Here is a 16,549-nt window from a genome sequence, read left to right as displayed (position 1 = left end):
GTTGAGCAGTTAAACCAAGTATATTATTTTCTAGATGGAAGTGATAATACTATGCAAAAACTAGAGAAAGTAAAACTCGTGCTGAGCTGTAGATTTAAATATTCAACTTAATTTGAGTGACTTCAGCCTTCTGGGGTAGAGACGCGAGACTGGGAAAAATATGTCATATGCCTTAAATCAGATTAGAAAATACATTTTATTTCACAGCAAAATGAGACATATACAGAATGAATATTTGATTATGAAGATTAGTTATGTTTTAGTAATCAAATATCTACATTTTAATTCTTTTTGTATAATAAAATGAAAACCACCAAGGATCTAGAGCAGAACATGTTACAATAACTCGGCAGCCTTTTTGTTTATTTGGGCAACAGCCAAAAATTACTGTCAACTTTTTTACAAATTGGAAAGCCAAAAATGAAGAATGAATATTATTAGTAACATGTGTCTAAAGATCAGATACTAATCTGAACATATTAGCATAATTGACATTAACACCTTCCTGATGCATTTTTTTATTTTCATTTTTTACTCTCTGCCTTCCCGGAGCCGTCACCTTTTTTATTTTTCCATTCACATAGCCGTATGAGGGCTTGTTTCTTGCAGGACAAGTTATACTTTCCAATGGCACCAAACAAAATTCTAAATGTAGTGGAGTTGGAAAAAAATACAATTCTGCCATACTTTTTTGAGTTTCCTTTTTACAGTGTTTCCTATGCTGTAAAAATGAAATTTGATCTTCATTCTGGAGTTCAGTACAATTACAGTATATCATTTTTCTTGTGCCTTAATACTCTTAAAAGATAAAAACTTTGGAAAAATACAGTTCAGATCAGGGAGTGTGGACCCACTGAGCCAACTAACTGGCTTGGCTTTGGACTAACCCCTAAGGACATTATACCAGTAATCCCCTGGTATTCACCCTTTAAGTCCTGTACAGGGATCTGGACTTCTTTGCAGGGGAGCAACCAGAGCGCAAGACCTCTTGGTATAGTCCCTGTACAGTTGTCACCAGAGACTCTAGGCACAGAATACGCATAAAAAATGCACCAAAACTGCAGGTATTGTCTGATCAGTTACTTAGGCTTGAATACTGGTTCTGAGGTCCAGGGTAGATGAATGCAGACACAGGGTCCATTCACACATCCGTGTGTGTTTTGCGGATCCACTGATCCACGGATCCGCAAAACACGGACAGCGGAAATGTGCGTTCCGCATTTTGCGGACCGCACATTGCCGGCACTAAGAGAATATGCCTATTCTTGTCCGCTATTGCGGACAAGAATAGGACATGTTCTATTTTTTTCAGGATCGGAATTGCAGACCCGGAAGTGCGGTTCCGCAATTCCGGATCGGGGCCGCGCGTCGTGCGGCCCCATAAAAATGTATGGGTCCGCAATTCCGTTCCGAAAAATGCGGAATGGAATTGCGGATGTGTGAATGGAGCCACAGAGAGAGATTGGTAGGCAGTGTAGTAGTGCAGACACTGGCAAGGATACAGACTGGGCAGACTGCCAGGGTAACTAAAACATGAACACAACTCAAAATAGACTTCAAAGTGCAGGAGTGCACAGGCAGGGTGAGAACAGGCAAGAAACACACCAGGAACACAGGCTGGAGATAATGTAAGATAAACACAGATAAATTGCAAAGGCACAATAACTCTCTACACCTTAGCTGGTCACCAGGGAAACTAAAGCTCAGGCACCTGGGACTGGTGACGCTGCCTTAAATACCCAAAGGCCCCAGCCAGGGGGAAGGATTTTGAAGTGATTGTACTGGCCCTTTAAGAGGCCAGAGATGAGCATGTACCTTTAAAGAGAGGCTGGAGCACAAGGCAGAAGAATGGAGGCAGCGTGACCCCAATGACATCTGTATTTTTCATTGAGGCCATTTTAAGGACTGTATGATTTTTTTGATCACCTTTTATTTAAAAAAAACATATTTTTGGGGGGTGAAGCGACCAAAAAAACAACAAATGGGCCATTTTGATTTTTTTTTTTTGTTACACTATGGCAGGAATGGCCAACCTGCGGCTCTCCAGCTGTTGCAAAACTACAACCCCCAGCATGCCTATTGCCTACAGCTATCAGCCTACAGCAGGGCATGGTGGGAATTGTAGTTTTACAACAGCTGGAGAGCCGCAGGTTGGCCAGCCCTGCACTATGGGATAAATTATTTCATATTTTAATAGTGTGGACATTTTGTGACATGGTAATACTAATGATGGTTATTTTTTTATTGTTTAATAATTTATCAGAGATTTCAACTCTGCTACGGGGATACTGTGGTATCTTTCCCATCTCCAAATGTTGTTTTCTGTGTATTTTTATGTATTGATGTATGGTAATTTTTATATGTCTTCCTTCCATTTGTATTTTGAAAAAAAAAAAAGACCAGATCTCAAAATCTCTTCTACAGACTCCAAATCTGTATTTAATTGCTGGTCATAAGTACAAGTGCTAGTCACAACCATCCTGGCACTAGCTAAGTCTTGTGTGGCCCTTTAATGGGGTCCTCAGTTCTTTTCTACTGATATAATGTGTAGAAGCAAATAAAAGTTGAGAAAAAGGAGGATGAGAATGAGAAAAGAGAGATATATGGGATTCTGGAATGTATCAGGATTATTGGATGTAAGTTATTCATAAGACAATTACCAATTTTATTTCCTGTTGCTTATATACCGTTCACATCAGGCCCTGTGTAAAGAGGGCTCACAATGTAATTTACCTATCACGCACAGGTTCATAGACAATTAACCTATCACATGTTTTTGAAGTGTAGGAGGAAAATGGTTTAGTTTGAGAATTTTGATTTTAAATATTAAATGGTACAAATTATTATCTATCATTAAATGAAAAATAATAAAAAGTGAAATTTTCTAAGCAGGTTTAGAATGTTGTATCCATTATGCATAACTGCAATACATTTTACTGGAAATGTTTGCATTTTCATTTATACCTGCTCCAGTACGGTAGCTTTGCTTTCGCCGTTCTGCCACTGTAAGCATCTAATTAAGTCAGCATGTTTACATAGCGCAGTTTGTTAAAAATCAATAGTCATTACTGAGCATTACCAAACAAAAGCACATCTCAGAGACTTACTATGGGCTCTGGATCTAAGGCACAATAAATATCAGTAGATTCTGTGTATTATATTTGTTATTATATAGGGGTTTTCAGACTTTTTTATACTGATGACCTAACCTCTGGAAGTGGATAGGTCATCAGTATCTGATCAGTTGTGGTCCGACACCAGGGAGCCCAGCCAATCAGCTGTTTGAGATGGCAGCCGCCACCTTCTTGGCTTCAAAGCCCAGAATGAGCAGGAATTTAAATGAATCAATTATACATTATTCTGAATCTTGTCCTACAAAACTATATATCAATCTGTTCAGTTTCTCCTGCTCTACAAAATGATGCTGGCAGATTACACTGCATTGCAATGGTGACAGGTTCCCTTTAACTTAGTGTCTCATGAAAAGTATAACAGTTAAAGGCAATGTATTTTTTTACCAATTAAAACCAGATACTTATACATATTAGGCTACTTTCACACTGGCGTTTTGGCTTTCCATTTCTGAGATCAGTCATGGGCTCTCACAAGCGGTTTAAAACGGATCAGTTTTGCTCTAATGCATTCTGAATGGAAAAGGATCCGCTCAGAATGCATCAGTTTGCCTCCAAACAGTCTCTATTCCGTTCTGGACGAAACTTGACGAAACTGAGCCAAACGGATCCATCTATGACAGAATCTGGCACAATAGAAAATTGATCCGTCTCCCATTGACTTTCAGTGGAGTTCATGACGGATCCGTCTTGGCTATGTTACAGATAATACAAATGGATCCGTTCATGACGGATGCATGCGGTTGCATTATTGTAATGGATTCGTTTTTGCAGATCCATGACGGATCCGCCCAAAATGCGAGTGTGAAAGTAGCCTTACTTGTTTTCTAATTTTATTTAATTTTTTCAGATTGTAGATTTTCCATTCTATTTTCTGTTCACAATTATGGCAGCAGCCATCTTGCCTAAACTGCTGCTAACATTAGTTAGAGGTATGCTCTACAGCAGCCACCATGGGTCACCATGGGTCATAGACACAGAAGTTCATTGAATTCTGAGGGAGAGTTAGGTGGCATGCTCTGTGATCTGTGCAGAGGTCACTGTGGAGGGAGGGGGAGGAGTTAAGCTGTAACCATCCTCTAGTGGGCGGGTTCACATTACCGTTATGGATTCCATTTTTGTTCTCTGTTATAACATGGAAAATAACGGAATCCATAGGACGGAAGTCAAAATGGAAGCCTTTAAGAGGCATTCTGTTTTACATTCTGTCATAATAAAAGTCTGTGGGCAGCATAACGGATCTGTCCTGGTTTCCATTATGCAGGAGTCCATTTAATTTCCGTCTTGCATAACAGGAACCAGGCGTATCCGTTATGATTCCCAAAGACTTCTATTATGATGGATTAAAACGGAATGCCTCTTAAAGGCTTCCGTTTTGAATTTCTATCTTATGGATTCCGTTATTTTCCGTTATAACCATGTTATACGAAAAACAAAAACTTAATCCTTAATGGTGATGTGAACCCACCCTAATAAAAGTGTAACCTTGTAATCCTGTCTGCAATGAGATGACTAGTGGAAAGCAGTAGAAGGTATCAACGTATTAAGAGTGTCAGTGGGAAGGGTCAAAGCTGTAAGATTTCTAGCTTTCTTAAAAACATGGATCATGACATGAAAAAATTAAAAAATAACCATATTTCTTAAAAATATGTTTAACATAAAAAACTGATCAATAGGTCATTTTCTGATGACACCTGCACATTAAGGCAAGAATCCCTTTACAAACATTTGGTAAGTGCTTTTTGGTGAATGACTCAAGGATATTTTCTTTTCAACTGGATAATAATAGTGCTTCAGTTATTCCATCATTACAATGGTTTAGGATGCTAAAGCATTGCAATGTTATTCTGTGGAAAGCGGTCGCTTCAGCACAAACATTGGTGGTATATTGCTATATATTGCCACTGGAAGTCAAAGAACTAAGTGGAAAAATTTATGTTAGCAAGTAGAGATGAGCGAATCGAAGCTAACGAAGTGGAATTCGATCTGAATTTCAGGAAAATTTTGATTTGCACCGAATGCTAATTTACTCGCGCTTTGTTATAACGAATCACATTTTTTCCTAAGATGGCTGCTGCACGTGTGAGGACATGGAGAAAGTAAATCTGGGAAGGCGGGATCACCCATAATGCCATGCATGCAGTCAATCAGCAGCCAGCCAGCCCTGTGATGTCACAGCCCTATAAATAGCAGAAGCCATCTTAGATTCTGCCATTTACCAGCGTACTTAGTGCAGGAAGAGACGTCAGCAGGTGCTAGGGACAGTGATAGCAAAGAATTGATTGTGGTGAAAAAACGATTTATAAGTGCAGGGAAAGGATAGGGAGGAATCGTTTCACAGCATTTGTGTAGAACAGGGTTCAGTAGGGGAGGTTACAGACTGGGTAATAGGAACAAACCTGTTACCCCTTGCTGCACTAACTGGGGATCCAAATTGCCATTATACAGCTCTGTAATTCCAGCAAACCATTCTTGTTATTGGGCTGCAAGTGCTGTTTAATACAGCCATTAACAGGGTTTATTACAAGGAAATGTTTCTAGAGTACGTCTTATTTGCCCTTGTGCGGTGCAGTTATATGTTGTGAAGCTCTTTTTGCTGTGTATTAGAGGCAAAAGAAAAATATATTTGCCCTTGTGCGGTGCAGTGATATAATCTATAGCCCTGCTTGCCATGTATTAGAGGCAAAATAAAAATATATTCGCCGTTCTGAAAAGCCTTTTGTGTTGTGTTAAAGTAGAAAATAATTAGGGCCTAATTGCCGTTCATCGGTGCATTGATATATTGTAAAGCCCTGTTTGCAGTGTATTAGTGGCGAAATAAAAATATATTCGTCTTTCTGCGTTGCACTTATCTGTTGAAAAGCCTTTTGTGTTGTGTAAAAGTAGAAAAAAATAAGGGCCTATTTGCTGTTCAGCGGTGCAGTGATATATTGTAAAGCCCTGTTTGCTGTGTATTAGTGGCAAAATAAAAAATATTTGATCTAAAATTTGGTTATTTGATCTAACAGTATGTCAGACAGAGAAGTGCTAGGCCCTGCACAAGTGAGTGGCAGAGGCCTAAGTGTTTCTGGCGCAGGCAGAGGTCGCAGCAGAGTAAGGGGGCGTGGCAGCAGGGGTCGCAGCGAGAGGCCTGAGCTCCCAGTTGTGTCTTGGTCAGCAACCCAGCGGTACTTGAATGGTTGACTTGCTCATCCACTTCGTCCCAAGTGACATCAGACACCCCCAGCCAAGAGTCGGTGGGTTTACTCTGACACGACGTTTAGTTGGCATGGCCCAGAAGCAGGCCCGGTGCCCTCACCTGTGGTCAACCTGCCGCTGTCCTTTTCTGTTCCAAGAGAAGTATTGTATTCTGTAGGCTCAGCTCCACTATACAGTGAGGACGAGCTACTAGAAGACGGTCAGCAGCTACTGGCAAGGCAAGATGTGGAGGAGACATCCGCCGCTTCCTCTGCTAGGCGGGCAAGTAGTGATGAGAAGAGTGGTGTGGGAGCTAGTGTTGTGAGCGGTCAGGCTCCTAACCCAGAGACTGTTGATGAGGACATCAGTGACGTGCAGACAGTACTCGATGCTGATTATGTAACTGATTGCACTTGGGTGCAGGGTGATGAAGGGGCTTCATTATCATCAGGAGAAGAGGGTGGCAGCTTGCCTGCGAGCCAGCGGCGGAGCCAGCAAGTCGCTAGCGTGGCCGGGAGTCAGCAGGGTGGCAGCAGTGGGGAGCCAAACATGCCCGGGGTAGACCACCTGCTTTGTGGGAGCCTACCTGCCCAGGAAGTAGTATTGCAGGAGTTCAAGGAGGCATCAGTCAGTCAGTGCGTAGTGTTGCGGGTAAAATCACCTACTCGGCGGTGTGGCAGTTTTTTTTAAGCTGCCGTAGGAGGTGAACGTGGCCATATGTAGAATCTGTGGGCATAAGGTGAAGCGTGGCCAGGGTGCCAATGTTGGCACTGGGGCCCTGCATCAACATATGCAGCATCGCCATAAAGTGGCCTGGGAGAACCGTGGCTCTGATGTGGTAGTCCAGCCTGCCGCAGCAACCGCTGCATCACCAAGTGGCACGCACCTGGTTTCAGGCAGTCAAGGCTCCACCACCTCAGCCACCTCAGCCGAAGGGAGCTGTCTGTCCTTCCCATCATCTGCTGGTCCTGATGCTCCTGCTCCTCCTCCTCGTCACTCATTCCGTCAGAAAGTGGTGGACTCTGCACCTTTCAGAGAACTGATGGCTTGTGCCGAGCCAAGGTGAAGTGTCCCAAGCCACCATTTCTTTGCCAAAAAGGCAGTACCAGCCCCGCACACACATGTAGAACAGAAGGTGGACTAGTCCTTGAGCCTGTCGGTGTCTGCCAAAGTCCATGGCAGCGCCGATGTGTGGAGCTGTAACTACGGTCAGGGACAATACATGTCCTTTATGGCCCACTGGATGAATGTGGCTCCTGCACAGCCACACTAGCAACTTGGCCAGGTGATTCTGTTTCCGCCTCCATGTTCTCAGGTTGTTGGTCCTGCGACAATGTCCGCCTCTGCTTCCTCATCCTCCACTGCATCCTCAGCCTCCACTTCAGGGACAATTCACAGTGCCCATCCAGCGTACCACATGTGCAGAGCACGGCGGTGTCACGCTGTTATTCACCTCGTTTGCCTGGGTGAACGGAATCACACAGGGGAGGAACTGCTCCGTGTCTTTCATCAAGAAATTGATTCCTGGATTTCTCCGCGACAACTGAAAATCGGAACCATGGTGACCGACAACGGGAAGAACATGTTGTCGGCGCTGTGTCAAGGAGGGCTAAGCCATGCGCCCTGCATGGCACATGTGTTTAATCTGGTTGTCAAGCGGTTCCAGAAGTCTTCCACCCATCTGCAAGACATCCTAAAAATGGCCAGGAAACTTTGCATGCACTTCAGCCACTTGTACACCGCAAAGCAGAACGGCATCCCCAAACATAGGCTGATATGCGACGTTTCCACCCGTTGGAATACCACCCTACATATGTTGGACCAACTATACGAACAGAGAAAGGTCATAAATGATTTCTTGATTATTCAAGCAGACAGGAGTACTCCCCTGTGCAGCTTCGATGTCAGCCAGTGGCAACTCATGCTTGACACCTGCCGTTTGTTTGGGCCCTTTGAGGAGGCCATGTTATTTGTCAGTCGCCAGGACTATGGGATGAACGACTATGCAATTCCACTGCTTCATGTCCTGGAACAGATTCTGGTAAATCTGGCTGGTCAGGGGACTGGAGACGTGGCGCCTAGATCTCACGGCCACATGAGCCCTGTAGGGGCTGAACTGGAGGAGGAGGAGGACATTGGAGCACAGGCAATGTGTAGCGAAATGGGTGGCTTTGCTACACAGGTGACAGGAGAGGAGGAGCAGGAGCAGCCAGAGGAGCTACAGGGCGATGAGGAAGATGAGGCAGAGGACCAAGACACATCATGGCAGTATGCAGTGGAGATGGAGGCAGGGAGTCCCTCCAAATCACTTGCGCAAATGGCCCGCTGCATGCTCACTTGCTTGGATAGTGACAGCCGAATTATCACCATTTGGCAGAGGGTTGACTTCTGGCTCTCCACCTTGTTGGACCCTCGCTACCATTCCAAAATGGGGGCCTTTTTTATACCCGCTGAGAGGGAGGACAAACTTAACTACTATAAAGACATCCTATGTAGTCAGTTGGACGCTGCCTATCTGCGCTCACGTTCAACTGCCATGGCTGCTGGGGAGGAGTGGGGTGGCAGGAGCAGTACCAGCTCCACCAGCAGCAGCCTGAGTCTACAGTCGCTGATGAGCATCTTTCTTCACCCGCCTATTGAAGAAACTACTCACCAGTCACCCGCAGCTAGACATAGAGCAGAACCTGAACCAGCAGGTGGTGGCATTCTTGGAGTGCATCCTGCCAGCCGTCATTGAACATCCGCTAGACTACTGGGCAGCCAAACTGGATTTGTTGCTGCAACTGGCAGAGTTTGCCCTGGAAAAGCTGTCCTGCCCGGCCAGTAGTGTGGCATCAGAGCTGGTGTTTAGTGCGGCGGGGGCCATAGTTACCCCAAGAAGAACTCGCCTGTCCAAAAATGTGGAGAGACTGACCTTAGTAAAGATAAATCAGGCGTGGATCAGCCAGGATTTCCACCCACCAATTCCAGATGCATCAGACTAGATCATCCATGGTGCCACACCAACACTTTGACAAAAGAGACTGGTTTCTTCTGGCTACCTGCCTCAGCTACTATTCTGATGCTGCCTCCTGCCGATGACACACATCTGATGCCAAGTGCTCTTTCTTTCACCCATCATCTTCAGCGGGTACTGGTATTGCCACCCACCTCCACACTATGTCACCTTGCCACTCTGTGGCCTCCTGATGCTGCCGCCACCTCCACACTATGTCACCTTGCCACTCTGTGGACTTCTCATGCTGTTCCCACCCTCCCGACTTAATGACTGGGCCACTGTTTAGACTTTTTGGCTTGGCTGACATCATCATTTATTTAAACCTTCCTCTGATCTGTCAGAAGGAAGGTAAAATGAGATGCACAACGGATCCTTTCTGTGTAGCAGCTGTAAGGCCTGTATGGTCCCATCAGAATTGGCTTATGATTTGGTAGACAAAAGCAGGAGTGGGTACAAAACACAGAAGACTTGCAAATATTCTATTCACGTGTCATCTCTGTTTTGGATCCACTCCTGTGTTTTTTGGCATTAGCAATACTGATGAATTACTTACCAAATGCTGACCGAGTGAAGGCGGATGCTCCACAGACAGGATCCGTTTTTTGTGGGTTATTGTTCTGATGGATCAGAGGAAGGGCAAAATAATCAGTGATGTCAACACAAACTTACTGCTGCTGACACCCTCTCCACTCTGTCAGGGGGGCTCTACTTGTATAAGTGTTTAATAAAACAGGTTCTGTTGACACCTATGTGGAATCAGCTGACGACGGTGCAAAAGGAGTGCGCTTCTTCATGGCGCTAACATCGACCTGTAAGGCTGAGATCATACTTGAGTTATTTGGTCAGTTTTCACCCCATCACTGTCCAAATAAGTGAAGTGTGCAGTGATTCCAAGGGTGACGCCTGTCATCTGCAGGTCATACGGACTCACAGTATTATTTCACTACCAAAGCAGACTCCCTATGCGTGTTACTGCAAGGCACAGTGTTCTACACCACCATAATGGCTCTCTGCAGCCAGGAAATAGCAGCTTTTTAACGAAATTCGCCGCAAATATATTTGGATCGAACCAAATTTTTCCAAAGAAATTCGGCGAGCCGGCGAATCTAATTTTTTTAAAAATTGCTCATATACTAAACTTTTATGTTGGAATGTGAGAGGCCTTGGGGAGAAATTAAAAAACTTTGCAGTATTTGATATTATTGGGAGATATCTTCCAGCGCTTGTTTGTCTGGTAGAGACTCATATGGTTAGAGTCAGACTAAACTTGTTTAAAATAAAATGGATAGCTCACCAATTCCACTCTGTGTTCAATGGGTATAGCAGGGGGGTTAGCATTATTATTCATAAGGATATTATGTGCTCTATAATCTCGACGAACATTGATGTGGAGGGACGGTATATATTTTTATACGGATACTTTGAAAATGTAAAATGTGTACTGGCTGGGGTATACATTCCCCCACCTTATAGACACGAGGTGCTCTTAAAACTATATAAGTTTCTGCTAGATAAAGGTGACTCTTTATTAATATTAATGGGTGATTTTAACTGCACAATGAATAATGACTTAGATAGAGTAACAAAAAGTCAAAACCCCCCCAAAAAAACGGTAGTTACCCCGCTGAAAAAACTAATGCAAGAATTTGGGTGGGGGGACATATGGAGGATTCAGAATCCAGAAGCAAAACAGTACTCATGTTATAGTAAGAGCTATGATTCTTTGTCAAGAATAGAGTTGATATTTGGTAATCAGTTAACATTACAAAAAAATATAAAGGTCTTGTATGAACCGAGATGTATCTCAGATCACTCTCCAGTATTGGTAAAGGTGGGTTTGAAAGTTGAGAATCTGAAAGGGAAGCGTAAAAACTACATGATAAATCCCATATGGCTTAATTTGATAGGCAAATAAAATCAAATATTAAAGGACTTGACTTTCTTTATCCAAATTAATAAGGATACAGCTGGAGTGAATGTGGTTTGGGACACTGCTAAGGCCTACATGAGAGGATTGATAAATAAAAAGATCATTGAGCTTAAAAAAGGATATAACAAAAAAGAGGAAGACCTAAGAACTAAGGTGATAAATAAGGAGGCACAGATGACAGGGGAAAAAACACAGGAAACCAAAGACGAGTGGATAAAAGCGGTTAATAATTATGATAACTACATCAAGGAAAGGGTGCAGAATAAAGAATTATTTGTCAAAACTAGAAATTACTGGGAGGGAGGTAAACCGGGTAAAGTCCTAGCCAAAATAATTAAGAACATGGAGGCGGTTGAGAATATCGCCGCAATTAGAGGAAAAGATGGCCTACTATATAATGATCAGGAAAAAATACGGGATATATTCAAGACCTTTTATAAAGAACTGTACTCAGTAAAAACCCAGTTACATGGAGAAGAGATGATAAAATATGTGCGAGAAATAAGAACCCCAAAACTCAATGATGATCAACAGACAGCATTTGACCGCCCTATATCCATAAACGAGATATTAGTAGCAATAAATGAAGCACCACTTGGTAAAACATCAGGCCCGGACGTTATTCCAAATGAATTATATAAAAGAGATAAAGAATTCTGGGCAAATAGACTTATGGAAGTATTTAAATACTCAAAAGGTACAGGATCCCTCCCAGAGTCTATGGGAGATGCCACGATTATTTTAATCCCCAAAAAAGATAAGGACCGATTGGATCCCATATCGTATCGCCCAATTTCACTTATGAATCACTTATGAATAATGACTGTAAAATTCTGGCTAGGATTTTGGCGAAAAGGTTGAGGAAGGTCATAGTACAGCTGATCCATGTGGACCAAAACGGATTCATTCCGGATAGGTCTACAACAATGGGCTTGCTTAGGGTCTTTGCAAATATCCAGTTTACAGAGAATAATAAAGAATTGTGCTCTATTCTATCATTAGATGCGCATAAAGCATTTGACTCTGTGAACTGGGACTTTGTATGGGAAGCTATGACAAAATTTGGTATTGGCCCAGGATTTATAGACTGGATGAAGATTATATATAAAGACTCCAAAGCCAGAATATCAGTTAATGGTATATTATCTGATAGCTTCCGTATAGAACGAGGGGTGAGACAGGGTTGTCCTCTCTCCCGCTTGGTTTTTGCCCTGACAATAGAAATCCTGGCTATAAAGGTCAGGCAGGACGTGGATCTGCGGGGCTTTGGACTAAGGGGGAGTGAGGACAAAATCTCTCTATATGCAGATGATCTGCTCTTCTTCCTGGATGATACAAATAAGGATCTGCAACGTGTCATGTCGCTGGTGGAGGAGTTTGGTAGACAATCGGGTATTCTAATTAATTGGGATAAATCGATTCTGCTTCCTCTGAATGACAAGAATGTGATCTCAGAGGCAAAATTAAAGATTCTTAGCCCCCAAGACAGCTTCAAATACTTAGGCCTGGAAATATCTAAGGACCCTAATAAATTTATAGCACTGAACATTAAACCATTACTTGATAAGATGAAGGAGAGGATTAAAGTCTGGAATAAACTACCAATAAACAAAGCAGACCGAATTGGACTAATTAAAATGATACTGTTACCCCAGTTGCTCTACGTTATTAGAAACAGTCCCATTTACCTGGGGGAATCGGTTTTTCATGACATAGAGAAATTATTCAATGTATTAATCTGGTCAAACAAAAGGGTAAGGAAAAAGATGTATTGGCTTACAAGATCTTACGAACAAGGAGGACTAGAGGTCCCAGATATCAGATTGTACTATATGGTAGCTAATACTGCAACAATGATGAATTGGACACAGGTGGACTTTCGGAGCCATTTGGTATATAAGAGTGAGGGTGGCTTACAAGATATATTTACTTTACTCGAATCAGGACAACTGGAAAGTACGCACCTATATAAAATCCCATTGGTAAAATCATTGGTGAAGGTATGGAGTAAAGTCAAAAAATCACTGAATTTAGAGGGGCAGATTAAAGTCACACCATTATGGTATAATAGGAGGTTAGGTAATGCTACCTTTTTGAAAGAGACCAAATACTGGACTGATAAGGGTTTATGGTATATTTCACAATATTTTCAAAATGAAACACTGAAGGATAGGGACACATTATTAATGAATGTAAGGGAAGATAGACAAAGTTATTTTAGATATATTCAGATGGTGGATATTGTTAAAACGGTTATAAAAAAGGAAGATAGTGATAAAACCACATGAGGTGATTAATTACATACTAGGCTGGAAAGGTAAGCACAAATTGGTGTCAAGCTTGTATAAAAAGTTACGAGAAACTAGAAGTGAGGGATTTATTTGTAATAGTAAATTAAAATGGGAGAATGATATAGGGATAATAACAGACGATCAGTGGGGGAAAATTTTTGGTGTTTTAAACCATATCTGAGGAACCCCTCTCATAGGGTAACTCAGTTTATGATATTACACCGTTTATATATAACACCAAAATGGCTCAAGAAAGTTTCAGCTAAAACGCCCGGATTATGTCCTAGATGTATGAATGATAAAGCGGATATTATCCATATGTGGTGGAGGTGCCCAAAGATTCAACCATTCTGGTGCAGTTTGATTGAATTAATCGGGGATATTTTTAGTTTCAAAATCCAATGGACGGCTTCTGTATGTATTTTGGGTGAAACTTCCCATGAGCTATCAAAGGAGAATGAAATTATGTTATACAAATCATGTTTTATAGCTCGCTTACTGATAGCAAGAAAATGGATGCACCCTGAGGTACCAACAATAAAAGAATGGGAAAATTTGATGAAGTCCAATTGTATAATAGAAAGAGTAGGATATATTAAGAGCATCATAGGTTATAGACATGAAAAAATTTGGGCTCAGTGGTCAAAACATATAAACAAATAGATATGGATTTTTTTTTTTTTACTTATTTGTTTTTTGTCCCCCCCCCCCCCCCCCCAATTTTCCCAGTGGATATAGGGTGGAGGGATATGGGTTTGGGAGGGGTGGGATGGGGTGGGAGGGGGGAAATGAGGTTTAAAGGCAATATAAGTGATGTGCATTTACTGTAATGTATTGGATAGGTTAAGTATCTCCATGTAGAGGATGTTTTAGTGGTAGGGGAACGAATACCCTACTACATTTTATCGGTGCAATTGTATTAAGCACGCTTACTTCCTCTTGGTTGATACCTGATGCTTTTTTGTTTTGTTTTTTATTATGTAACTGTTAAATGTACTATTATTGTTCTTTTTGTACTTTATTGGATTAAATAAAAAATAAAAAAAGGGGGGAAAAAAATAATTGCTCATCTCTATTACCAAGTAGTAGGGCATATCAGACAATACAGGGTTTGTTTGTAGTCTGTAACCACTGAGACACATAGATCTACATAAGAATTGTAGACCCAAATAGATAGACTGCTTGCAAAGTTGTTTAATTAAAAAATATTAATTCCAACAGATATAACCTTTCATATTACTGTATTACCATTGTGTGCATATACACGTGCCCCTTACACACCCTGTGACATGTTCTACCATGTTTTAAATAATTCAGCTTTCACTTCTTTTATCAGGTTATCTATAACAATATGTCTTTATGTATGTAGTAAACCCTGATGAACACAAATGAACTGCTAACACACAGCAACTAACACAGAAACTATCCAGAAATGGGGTCACTCCTTTAGTCAAATCCTACTATGCTCTTGTGCAGTCCATTGCACCACAAGACTGAGCCATTCCAGACAATTCACAGGCAACCTCTCCATACACGCTGATCACCTCTATGTTTTAGCCTCCCCAGGTATGAGTCTAGCACCAGCCAACTTACTTTAACTTCATTCCAGGATGATATCTCTCAATGCCCAATCAGACTTCCCCAAAACTGAACCCTTCCACGTACGCCTGACCAGTTGTCCCTTCCCATGGTTAGGATTGGTGTCTGGGCATGTGTATCACTGCTTTAGCTGTCTTCCTAACTCACATAAACTTCAGTAGTGAGGACCATGTGCCACACGTATGTGGTTCCAATCGGGAGTCAGATAGCTTCTGGGTAAAAGAAGTGGGATAGGGCCTTCCACCAAATCTTATGCTCAAAGGCCACCACCAACCATAATCTACCCCTGCTTCCACCCCGTGGTCCATTCTTTCATGTATTTCCAAAGTATCTGTCCCTTCATAATTTGGGTGTGGCCATTTTCTTTTATGTCATTTATATTATAATATGATCATTTTATATTTTATCTTTCCTATTGCCATAATCAATTGCCTCACTTCAAAGATGTCTTTGCTTTTATTGTATTTACTCGTCTGCTTCCTATCTTCTGATCTTGCAATGTGACTATTATTGCATTTATATTACATTTCCTTTACCATTTCCTTCTACTCATTTCTGTTAATCTTATTAATATTTCCTAAGCCATCACCTTGACGCTCCCAATGTGATGATGTAACCCCAATACATATCCAAGCAATCTTTTATTTGAAATTGGTGAATGCATCAAACAAATGAAATGTGCTTTTATATTTTACCTCTGAATAAAATGCATTTATTTTATTCACATCATCCACTGAGATGTGTATGGGGAAATTTAGAATAGTAAAGAGTAATACCAGCTTTAAATGATTGGCTCATATATTCACTAAAAGGCCCAAAAGGCTAATGTTTTCCTTTTAAATCCTTTAGATTGGCAGTGTACAGCAATGGGAAGATTCTCTTTGATTCTGCAAAAACAGAAATGGTGCCGTTTGAAGGTCTGATTAGTGAAGGGTCTTGCATTAGGATTGAATTCTCCACAGATGAGTCCAAAACAGCCCCTGGGTTCAATGTTCGCTTTGAAGGTAAATGAGACTTTATGAATCGACTGTATGTAAGAAATGTTCTTTATCTCATCAATGTGCTAACTTTTTCTCTTGGAACATTTTTATTACTTAATAATCAGCCACCAAAATGTTCTCCAATCCATATCAAGCATATACAGTAGGTATGAATATGAGTTATTTCCACTGCTATTAAAAGGAATCTGTCACAAGGGAAATCATTATCAAACCAGGGACAATGCCTGGTAGGTTTCCCTCTATTAATTAGATACTTACCCAATCCAGTTTTAAAGGGGTTCTCCAGGAATAAATAAAAAAAAAATGAAAATACTTAAATATTATTTTATAATAAAAATAAATATTCACAAATACCTTTCATTACTTAGAATGGCTCGTTTGGTCTAGGAAGCAATCATTAGGAGAAATAAAATCGCCGCCGT

The 16,549-nt window shown here is 41.5% G+C and overlaps 1 protein-coding gene across 1 annotated transcript in view; it reads left to right on the top strand.

The window, feature by feature from the left end:
• SEZ6L (seizure related 6 homolog like) overlaps window positions 1-16,549 on the top strand; it is a 420,457-nt gene that overhangs the window by 306,856 nt on the left and 97,052 nt on the right. Inside the window, exon 7 of the mRNA XM_040416561.1 lies at window positions 15,976-16,130. Coding sequence (XP_040272495.1) covers window positions 15,976-16,130 — 155 coding nt within the window. The remainder of the gene's footprint in view (window positions 1-15,975; window positions 16,131-16,549) is intronic.

Source organism: Bufo bufo, chromosome 2 (genome assembly GCF_905171765.1).
Source record: "Bufo bufo chromosome 2, aBufBuf1.1, whole genome shotgun sequence".
Classification (NCBI taxonomy): domain Eukaryota; kingdom Metazoa; phylum Chordata; class Amphibia; order Anura; family Bufonidae; genus Bufo; species Bufo bufo.
This window is presented reverse-complemented; position numbering and strand designations above follow the sequence as displayed.